The sequence below is a fragment of the Odocoileus virginianus genome, chromosome 15 (assembly GCF_023699985.2).
Source record: "Odocoileus virginianus isolate 20LAN1187 ecotype Illinois chromosome 15, Ovbor_1.2, whole genome shotgun sequence".
NCBI lineage: Eukaryota > Metazoa > Chordata > Mammalia > Artiodactyla > Cervidae > Odocoileus > Odocoileus virginianus.
In genome coordinates this window covers 65,076,548-65,087,473 of record NC_069688.1, presented here as the reverse complement: position 1 = coordinate 65,087,473, position 10,926 = coordinate 65,076,548, and the positions used below count along the sequence as shown (strand labels likewise).

General features: G+C 42.1%; 2 protein-coding genes across 3 annotated transcripts; both read right to left on the bottom strand.

Annotated features, from left to right (window-relative positions):
• Positions 1 to 70: 70 nt before the first annotated feature.
• Positions 71 to 5,850, bottom strand: SLC10A5 (solute carrier family 10 member 5). Its single transcript, XM_020872054.2, has one exon. It carries the CDS (start codon positions 4,896 to 4,898, stop codon positions 3,582 to 3,584), a length of 1,317 nt encoding a protein of 438 aa, XP_020727713.1. The 5' UTR covers positions 4,899 to 5,850; the 3' UTR covers positions 71 to 3,581.
• A 1,659-nt stretch (positions 5,851 to 7,509) lies between these two features.
• On the bottom strand, positions 7,510 to 10,330 carry LOC110123828 (LIM/homeobox protein Lhx2-like). 2 transcript variants are annotated; one of them, XM_070477460.1, is made up of 2 exons: positions 9,720 to 10,330; positions 7,510 to 9,689 (listed from the first exon to the last, which is right to left on the bottom strand). In XM_070477460.1, exons 1-2 carry the CDS (start codon positions 10,323 to 10,325, stop codon positions 9,228 to 9,230), a joined length of 1,068 nt encoding a protein of 355 aa, XP_070333561.1. In that variant the 5' UTR covers positions 10,326 to 10,330; the 3' UTR covers positions 7,510 to 9,227. The 2 variants fall into 2 exon arrangements, with proteins under 2 accessions (XP_070333561.1, XP_070333560.1); XM_070477459.1 differs by having other exon boundaries at positions 7,510 to 10,330.
• Positions 10,331 to 10,926: the final 596 nt, after the last annotated feature.

Genomic DNA, 10,926 nt, shown 5'->3' with positions numbered 1-10,926 from the left:
CGGAGTGGGTTTCTTTTAAATGGAATCTCCTCTCCCTCTCCCTCTCCCTCTCCCTCTCTCTCTCTCTCTCTCTCTCTCTCTCTCACACACACACACACACACACACAGAATCTGATTCTACATACCAAGATTTTCTTGATAATTAATTGTTTAGTGGACTTTGATTAAAAATGACAAGAATTTATAAACACGCAATGGGGGAATCTTCAGGATACCTAACAAGGTTTTATGTTTTGACATAACATAGGCTGAAATTTCTGATAGAGTTTTTAGTTGCAAAAAATATATATATCATAGAATCATCTCTATTAAAGATTGGATTGAAACTTTTTTTAAACACGACTTACCCCTTTAACCCTGGATCTTTTGTCTAACCAATCATGGCTGTGTGAAATGTGTGAAAAGAAAATCAAGATGGAGCTGGTAGGATGCCATCGAGGAAGTGTGATTTATGTCTCAGCCCAAACACACCTTAATATCTTAGCATGAGCACCCAGAACATCTACCCAGTGCTCCAGAAACTCAAGATATTATCGAGCCCTTAGCCTAAAATGACTCACGACAGCCTGTCCCCTAAGGACAATTATTTCCTTTCTTTAATCAAGGTCAGTCAAAATTCGTGAGCATCCTTGTAACTGTCACCTGTACAAGCTCCTGACTCTTTCTCCCCCGTGATACTCTTTCAGGTTTACCCGAATCTGTGTCTCTTGAACTGCAGTTATAAAAAGCTCAAATAAAGCTCTTTGTTCTCTGTAGCCTTGATACTGATTATTGCTGGACAAGCTGTTGGTCTGAACTCAAGCAATTAGGTAGCCTGCTTTATGTCTCTCATTCTTAAAGAACAAATAAGGAGCTTGAATAACTTTATCCCCATCTAAATTAGACAAACTTTCTCAGGTAAAATTTCAATATGATACATCTGTAAGATGAATGAAATACATTTCAAGTTCCATTCATACACATTTGTCTGCTTTTCGGTGCAAGATCAAACAGGCAGAGTAACCATAATAATTACAGAGTTTACTGTATGTTAGGTGTTACTCTGAGGATCTTACTAATATTAACTCATTTACTCCTCACAAAAATACCATTAGGTATGTATTATCATTATCCCCACTTTCCACATCAATTTAGGCACAGAGACTAAGTAACTTGACCAATGTCACCCAGTTGGTGACAGAGCTGGAAATGAAGACCCAGGCACAACCTGGCCTCTGAGTATATGACATTACTTTTACAGACATTAATGATTAATTAACTCAATGTTTTCTGAGCACTAACTTGATTAAAGGCATTGGTTAAAAACTACAAAAAATTCAAAGAATATTATGTGGTCTCCGCCTTCAAGAAACTCCTACTTTGGTGTTTGCCTCCAGTAGAAAGCAGCTGCTGTGGGTGGTTATTATTGTCAACCTGAATCCACCACCGTCTGCGGTGTCAGTGACCCAGAGTTTCATGCCAGAATTACAGGCGTAGGAGTTGAGCAATATCTTAAACTTCAATTGAATCTCTTCCTTTTACAAATCTGAAAACTGAACTGCAGAGAAATGTCTTGTTTGAAGCCACAAGGTTAAGGATAAAGTACAACTAGAAAGGCAATTTCTTATCTCCCCATCAGTAAAATATGTTCATGAAAATGTGCAAAAGTCAAATGTATGCAAGCTTAATTATAATTTAATGCCCTAAGTTGAGATTTCTGTTTTAATGGAGTCAACAGTAAAGTGTTTCATGTAGGCAATTATCATTTTATAAAATGAATAATAACCATCCATCACCATGCCAAACCAGGGCTTTGATAAATCTTGGTATTCAAATACTGATTTGGTAAAATAAGAAAAAAAGAACTATGGTTGTCTTGTCAGTTGGCAAACTGAACAAAATTTCCCTAATACTGTAGTAAGATGGTGAATGACACTGATAGGAAAACGTTCAAAGTTTTAGCCTCCACACTAAAGTTATCAGATTGGTATTTCAAAACAGTAGTAGGTACACAAGGGTCAAAAGTTTGAAGTGTGGTAAAATAATTATAGCAGCTCACACTTGAGGAGCATGTACACTGTTCGTAAGATCTCAATTAACTCCTATGACAATTTGCTGGCGTTTACACTATTATCTCCATTTTTTAGATGAGGAAATGGTACTACAGGGTGATTAAATAATTTGCCTACAACTACAGGCCTGTGAAATGTGGGAAGCAGATTTATTTAGAGTGGTATTTCTCTTTCTTGATGCCCACACTCTCTTTGTAAAAAAGTGAAAACTGAAACTAGATACTAAAAATTGCCTTTGAAAAACTCAATGTTAGTATAAAAACAAGCATACTGTTCATTTGGGCCCTAGTCTGTGCTTCAACACTTTATATGAATCAGCACATAGGAAATGTGCTAGACATTATGCATCAAAATAAATAGTTTGCATTACTATAGTCTACTGTTTATATTATACTGTTTATGCTATTATATAAACTTACTATAGTGTATTGTTTACATGTTATGTTTATAAAATGCATGTTCAAAGACTTATAGCAAAATAGGGAGGATACAATAGGAACACAAAGAACTGTAATGAAAGCCAGACTGGCTAAATACTATGAAGGAAAAAAAACTGTGATGAGAATTTAGAGGAAATTTCAATTCCTGGTAGCTAACAGGAATTAGTTAAAGCTTGTGTTTGAGCCAGGTCTGTGAGAATGGTCAAAATTTAGACAGAGATGGTATGGGCCCCTCAGGTTGCAGGGACAATGTGAACAAAGGGCACAGCCATGAGTGACCCAGTTATCTGCTGACTGGAACAAAGCCTGCGTGTAAAAAGTGGGAGAGGAGATAAAACCGGAAAGCTAAAGTCAGCAGAGTAGGAAATGCCTCACTAGGAATACAGACTTTATTCAAGAGGTGACAAGGCTTTGCAGCAGGGAAAGCACATGATCGAAGTTAAGTTTTAGGAACATTAATCTGCCAGTGATTGGAGAGTAGACAGAGAGGCCAAAAGCTGGGGAAGAAAGGTTTAGGGAGGCAGCGATCTAGGGCAGAACCAAAGTGGGACTGAGAGTGGAGAGGAGACCGATAGAAAGGTATTATGGGAGATTGTCTGTAGGAAACAGTTCTACTGCAATGAAGGAAAGAGGAGGGGAGAAGGGAGAAGAGTGGGGAGACAGGACCCCGTGCTCCAGGGCAAACGGCAGCATCTCCGGTGGCGATGACGGGAGGGGCACCAAGGAGACCAGAGATGCTGCATTTAAGACAGACTGGTTTCAAATAGGAATTTACATGTCCCTTCACTGTGTGAGCGGTTACCAAATGCCTATTGTGGAAGGGCAGCCCTCTTGTAAATACTTGGGATATATCATAATAAGGTATTATATTCCAATCCAATGCTATAGTTGTTTCCTTCTTCTGAATTCCTGCACATTTAAGAGTCTGGACTGTCCACTGGGTATTAGGCACATATGACTGTATTGCTCCCCTAATGTCAAGTTATCAATCAGATCATAAGTGAGTTGAGAGCAGGAATCATCTCAGATATTCTTTGCATCTCCCACAGTAACTCATTCAGAGTAGGAAAATTCAGGAAAGCTTTAACCGTTAGACTGGGGGATTTTTCATTCTTTTTTCTTCTATGTTAAGGGTACATCTTTTCTTAGCCTTATAGAACAGAAGGATCAGTAACATCTCACATCCAGAGCACATGGCCACAGTAAACGGAGCCACAGAAGCTGAGTCTGCATCAGACTGGGAAAAGGAAAGCTGAATGATGGCAAGCGCTAAGAAACTATTCAGGACCCCACTTTCAATAGCAACAGTTTTACAAACAGGAAGAGGCAGCATAGAAATTTTAGCGAAAAAGTACCCGAACAACAAACCCAAAGCAGGAACTAAGACACCCAACAGAAGCACCTCGAGGTTCATTGTTTTCAGAAACACTGATCCCATGCTGAAAGTCAAATAAATCCCTATAAACATTAAAATAAAACTCAGAGGTCTGATGATCCTCTCCAAGAAGTTTGCTTTTTTAGGCAGTCTACGCTTGATGGCTATTCCCACTGACATTGGTGCGAGGATGAAGAGGAGGGTTGACATAATTCTAGAAATAGGAATATGCAGTGTACCTGATAACCCTAAGATTCTACTGTATATGTACGAATTGGTAGGCATCGTTACCAGGGCCAGAAACGTTGATGTGCAAGTCATGAGGATGGCCAAAGTGACATCTCCTTCTAGAAGCAGAGCAAAGAGGTAGCCCCCACTACCACCTGGGCACGTGCAGGTGACTATAAATCCAAAAGCCTGTGCCTCAGGCAAGGCCAAAATCTGCGTCAGAAGGAATCCGCAAAATGGCATAAGAAAAAACTGTATAACCGCCCCAAGAACTACCGGCAAAGGTCTCTTCCACACTGTTTCAAACACCTGGAACTCAATCTTGCAACCAAACGCACATTTATTTAACAGTATCATTGGCAGAAAAAGCATTAGGATGTTTCTGTCAATGAGGTTTGATGCCGGGAAAGGACTGTCTTGTCTCTGTTTGAGCACTCTGACTCGGACATTCTTTATCTCTTCAATGAGCCTTTCGCGCCTACCTTCCAAATCCCACAGCTGAATGGTCAGATTTGTCTCTCCGTCTCCATCTGTCACCAGATTTATGGTAAAGTTGGTCACGTCCGACAAGGTCTTGGTCACATTCACCACTTGGAGCATTTTATCATCTTCCAGTTGCACCAGGAGGTAGCTGGAGTTTGGTTGTTTACCTCTGTAACTTGACCTTACAACAACGGTTTCTTCCGACTTTGTGAAAAACAGTACTTCAGTCTTTTCTACGTTCAGCAAACTGAGAAAGGATTTCCTGGCTTCTCCAAGAGTCACAGACGACAAAAGCAGGACAATAAAAAGTTTTCTAATCATTTTAAAAGTTTAAAAGAAATCACATACACAAAACTAGTTAAACTGAAGAACATTCTTTGTACAGGTGTTCCACCGATGGTCTGAAGTTAGGTAACAGTTGTTTCTGCTGGATCAAAGTTCAGTAGGAGGGACTATTGTACTATTCAAACAAGTACAGAGCTGTCTAAGGAGTGACACAACCGGTTTAACCCAGTTACGAAACATAAAAAGCACAGCATTTAACAGGTTCAATTTATCACCATCGAAACCTAAGCTCTTCCCCCCACTTCCTCATTTTTGCCACTGGAAAAACAGCCTCCTACCTGCCTGAATTTAACACCTTAGTGCCATTGTCTTTGAGTTCTGTTCCCTTCTATGCTAAAAGCAGACAGGATCCAAAAATTTAAATAGATGTTGAGGAGGCCTAAAGTTGAGTACAATTATTTTATTCATTCAGGTCAAAATCAAATAAAAATTTACTGAACACATGTGCTGGAGGCCTGGGCGAGGAGCAGGGTACACCACAGTATCAAGCCAGATGACTCTCTTCTGGAGCTTAGTCCTGGAGGCTCCTTATCATTACTTAGGAAACTGCGGAGCCCATAAACTGGCCTTGCAGCAACCTTAGGCTAATAAGTTTTCCCACAACTCTAAATAGTGATCAAATCAGTTAGGCAAAAACTGAAAGTGTCTGTGGTGTCCTTAGGTAGAAAAACAACTTCCTGGGTGGTGACCAGACAGCTTGGCAACCTAGAGGAAGCACACAGCCGTATCCATGGCCAAAGCAGCAGTGTGGTTAGTGGGCCACTGCTGCTGGACACTCGGACTCTGACCCAATGGGGCAATGGAGGCCACTGGGACTAATTCTGAACTCTTCTTCCTTCCTTGTAACATTATTCCTTATTCACAGCTAGGGGCAAAGATATTCAATTGACCCAACTTAGGTCATATGCTTGAGGGCTGCCAGAAATAAAGGAAAAGTATCAGGCTTTTTGGACTTCAATCCATAGACTCACAAATGCTTTCCATTTCTGAGAGAAGAGGAAAGGCTTGTGATGCTAAGCAGGAAAAAAAAAAAAGACAAAACAACAAAAAACCCATTATAGTTATCTACTGCCAAGCCTACAGGTCTAGTAGTCTCTGATCATACAACCATTTCAGCAGACCTTTCACGATACTGTGTCTCATCCAACAATGACAGTTATGTATTGACTATTTCAGATCATAAAATGTTTGCTCTTCAAAAGCTATCCAAGCAATTTTTACTGGACATTTTTACAAGTTTTTGAAAATTTGATTTATGTAGGTTAATATTTCAAATGCAATACATTGTAGTTCATAAATTTTATTTCCATGTATCACATTAAGAAAAACAAGATACAGTGTACTAATACTGAAAATAGCAACTGGAACTGTTTCTGTGATATCTCAATTAAATTCTCAGGGAACTTCCCTGGTTTAAAAAGACAAGAACAACAAACATGAAGAACTTGAAACCAAAGCTACCTTTACGTTATGTGACCAAATATCTTAATTCACAATTGTCTCCCAGGTCAAAGAGGTGTGAAATGTAAATTTTACTTTCCTCAGATCCTTCCGTCTGCAGCCTCTCCCCTTCTCCTTAAAACTATCCAGAATAAAATCTGACAAAGCTGGGGAAAATCTAGTAGTTCATTATTCATGTGTATTTACTGGCTGCTTACATGACAACTAAACTCATTTCTATCATCATGGAGGTTAAATATTAATCTGAGTTTAAAATTTCTTTCAATTTGTGGGTTTTCTACTTTTAGTTCTAGTTGCCTGTGAGCAGTGAAAGATTCTAAAGGGGAAGGTGGGTACAGTCAACCTTAGAGTTATATTAAGCAGACTCAAAGCCTTAGAAGAAAGCCTGAGAAAGGGGTCAGATTTGAAGGCCATTTGGAAGTGAGGCCCTCGAGGGCCTTCCTCTCCTGCCCACAGTGGTGGTCTTCTCAGAAGACTGCTCAGGCTGCAGCCCCTCCCTGCACCCTGGATCTACAGCGCCTCCAAGAATGCTGGCACCTGCGTCTTCCAACTAGTCTGCTCAACTACCCAAGATCAGATTTCTGAGGATTTAAGTAAGTCCTTTCCTTCACACTGCTTTCTCTTTTCTAATCATGACAGGACCTCTTCTTTGGTCTCAAGTTTAGCTCAATCTCTGCAGCCTTACTTCCTCTCTTTTCAACCCCCATTGGTATTTTTTCTGGTATATTTAGCTTTTGTTCAATTCATGAGACGTGCTGGTAAGCTTACTATGTGCAAGTAATTATGACAGATGCTAAGGTATTAGTTGGTATTAAAACTTTCTGGTATATGGTAACATATTTAAGGATTTTTTAACTTCTGTTCTCCTGGTTTCTAATAAAAGAGTTATTAGAGTATAATGGCACTTTACTATATATTCATTTGGCACTTGCTATACTGCTTTGTATTATAGTTTTAATTATGTATCCATCTCTTCATTGTATCCACCATGGCAGTTAGAATCAAATCCTTACATTGAGAAGGTACTTGAATAACTTGGTTAATAAATGAATGTATACGCAGCGGATAGAAATCAGAAGTTACCTCCATTCACTGCATGAAAACAGTATGAAGAAAGAATTAGAGATGAAATAAACATTCTGAGTTTATTCCCTTAAGTAAACCTAAAACCACTATCCCTGTCTAGTGCAAGGTAGGAAAGGGACAGATAACAAAGAGAAATAATTTCCATTCCTTCTCTATAGTGGTACTTTGTTGAGTATAGATGGAAGACATCAGTCAGGAGCATTAATTTTAATGTGTTGGTACAAGGTTGTAACTTGTGGCATGTGTTGTACTTGGGTATATATAATGGCCTGTAATAAACTTCAGCTATCCCATCTTCCTTTTTACTGTAATATATCCATACTGACAAAATGATGAATGAAGTCACTGGAGAGGGTTTTTATCAGAGATATACCCCAAAGCACTTAGGTGGCAACAAAAAAATAATTTCAACCCCCTTCCTAGGCCTGAGATTCCTCATCTACAAACTTTGTAGAGTGAATGAGATGACCTCTGTTTCTATGATTCATGTATACACATCAATTTACACATCATAATGGAGGCAGATACTAAGGCTATAGTTCCCCACCCCATGAGGCTAGGCTTGGTCATGTGTCTTGCTTAAAGCAAAAGGTCATGTGTCTTATCTTCTAACAGCCATTTCTTTCTTCTACCATAAGAATGGTTCAGTTCAGTTTAGTTCAGTCAGTCAATCGTGTCCGACTCTTTGTGACCCCATGAATTGCAGCACACTAGGCCTCCCTGTCCATCACCAACTTCCAGAGTTTACTCAAACCCATGTCCATTGAGTCGGTAATGCCATCCAGCCATCTCATCCTCTGTCGTCCCCTTCTCCTCCTGCCCCCAATCTCTCCCAGCATCAGGATCTTTTCCAATGAGTTAGCTCTCTGCATGAGATGGCCAAAATATTGGAGTTTCAGCTTCAGCATCAATCTTCCAAAGAACACTCAGGACTGATCTCCTTTAGGATGGACTGGTTGGATCTCCTTGCAGTCCAAGGGACTCTAAAGAGTCTTCTCCAACACCACAGTTGAAAAGCATCAATTCTTCAGTGCTCAGCTTTCTTCACAGTCCAACTCTCACATCCATACATGACCGCTGGAAAAACCATAGCCTTGACTAGATGGACATTTGTTGGCAAACTAATGTCTCTGGTGTTTTTTTTTTTTTTTTTTTAGTTTCAATAAGTGGTTTTATTACTGGTTAGATTTTACAAATTCTGGTATTTGAACAGACTTCCACCTTAAAATTCTAAAACAACAAAGTGACCATTGGAGGGAGTTTGATTTTTTTCCTTTTTTTTTTTTTCTGTTTAGGACTATTCAAAGTAACAAACTTTTTTTTTTCTTTTTTTACATTTTTGCTCTGGTCATAAATATACAGAGAAAAAGAGGGAGAGAAAAAAATGAACAAGTCATTCAAAGTATGGCGATAAAACAGTATTCCTAAGGCACGTGGCAGTCTTTGAAAATACAGAAGCTCTAGCCAACTTAAATTACTTGTTGTTTTTCCTCGCTCAGTCCACAAAACTGTACAGTGACACAAATGTTGTGTTGCAGATAGATCTTCCAAGTAATTCCAGTCCAAAGAGCTGTGTCAGCCGGGGGTGGGGGGGCGCAATTATTTTCTTCCTCAGTTTCCAGGCGAGATCCTAAAATGTGGTTAGTTAGTTGCTCAAAGCCTCTATTTTAAAATACACTTGGAATTCAACTAAAGATAATTTCTTTATTAAAGAAACAGCGGGGCGGGGGCAGAGGTGGGGAGGCGGGGCGAGAGTCATTAGAAAAGGTTGGTAAGAGTCGTTTGCGAGGGGCTGTGAGGCTCGTGGCCCTCCAGGTTGCCAGTCACAGAAGTTAAGACGGACGTCACAGTCGGCAGGGTGGGGCGAGTCAAGTCTGTGAGGGTGGCGGGCGTGCCGGAGGGGCTGAGCGAGGCGTTGGACAGCTCCGAGGCCGGCCCTGACGGAGTCCCTGTCTGCAGCAGCGCCTCCGGCGACTTGTCCACGCCCGTGTTTTCCTGCCGTAAGAGGTTGTGCCTGAACTTGGCCCAGGCGTTCTGAAACCAGACCTGCAGAACCCGCTTGGTGAGGCCTGTCTTTTGCGCGAGCTGCTTCAAGTCCTTGGCATCGGGGTTGTGGTTAATGGCAAAGTAAGACTTCATGGTCCGAAGCTGGTGGTGCTTGAAGGAGGTGCGCATGCACTTCGTCTTCTGGCTGCTCGGGTATGGCTGGTCTCGGTCCAGGTGCTCCGCGTTGTTCTCGTTACAGCTCAGGGCAGCGTTGCAGGCAGCCAGATCCGCCCCAGGCCCAGGGCTCTTGCGCTTCCTCGGCCGCCCCTTCTGTACTGTGCCCATGCCATTGTAGTAGGGAAGACCCAGAGGGTTGGCCCCGGCTGCACCCAGCCCGGCGCTCTTGGCCGCTGCGGCTGCCGCCACTGCAGCCGCCACGTCGGCGTGGTTGAAGTGCGCGGGGTACTCGCCCTGCAGCAGTGCCTTGAAGTGCAAGCGGCAGTAGACCAGGCTGTCCTTCATGCCGAAGTGGTCACCCGTGGTCAGCATCTTGTTACACGTGGTGCACGTGAAGCAGTTGAGGTGATAAACCAAGTCCCGAGCTCGCATCACCATCTCCGAGGCCGAGATGCCCAGGTGGCAGCGGGCGCAGCGCTGCACAGAGAACCGCCTGTAGTAGTCTTCCTCGCAGTAGATGCTTCCATCCTTGCTGAAACAGGTGAGCTCCGACTCCAGGTTGAGCTTGCACTCGCAGCACTTGAGGCAGCGCATGTGCCACTGCTTGTCCATCGCCAGCAGGTAGTAGCGGTCGGAGATCTTGCCCCCGCAGCCGGCGCACAGCACAGCACGGTCACTGCTGATGGACGGCATGGTCCTCTCTCCTTGGTCGTTCTCACCATTATCTCCCACACTTTCTTCTTTCTGCCTCCCCTCATTCTCCACCCCTCCTTGCTCCCGGTGCTCAAGAGGACTATGTATCTCTCCGCCTTGAAGCAGCAGCCCCAGCCCCAGAATCAGAACTTAGTCCATTTCTCTGCTCTGAGACCTCGGACCAGTCACTTCCTCCCTCCCAGCTGCAGTTTCCGTCAATGTCTCTGCTTTTTAATAGGCTATCTAGGTTGGTCACAACTTTCCTTCCAAGGAGTAAGCATCTTTTAATTTCATGGCTGCAATCATCATCTGCAGTGATTTTGGAGCCCCCCAAAATAAAGTCTGACACTGTTTCCACATCTATTTCCCATGAAGTGATGGGACCAGATGCCATGATCTTAGTTTTTTGAATGTTGACCTTTAAGCCAACTTTTTCACTCTTCTCTTTCACTTTCATCAAGAGGCTTTTTAGTTCCTCTTCACTTTCTGCCATAAGGATGGTGTCATCTGCATATCTGAGGTTATTGATATTTCTCCCGGCAATCTTGATTACAGCTTGTGTTTCTTCCAGCCCAGCGTTTCTCATGATGTACTGTGCATA

Excerpts from the sequence above, each read along its gene's own strand:
- LOC110123828 (XM_070477459.1), bottom strand. The coding sequence starts at position 10,325 with ATGCCGTCCATCAGCAGTGACCGTGCTGTGCTGTGCGCCGGCTGCGGG.
- SLC10A5 (XM_020872054.2), bottom strand. The coding sequence starts at position 4,898 with ATGATTAGAAAACTTTTTATTGTCCTGCTTTTGTCGTCTGTGACTCTT.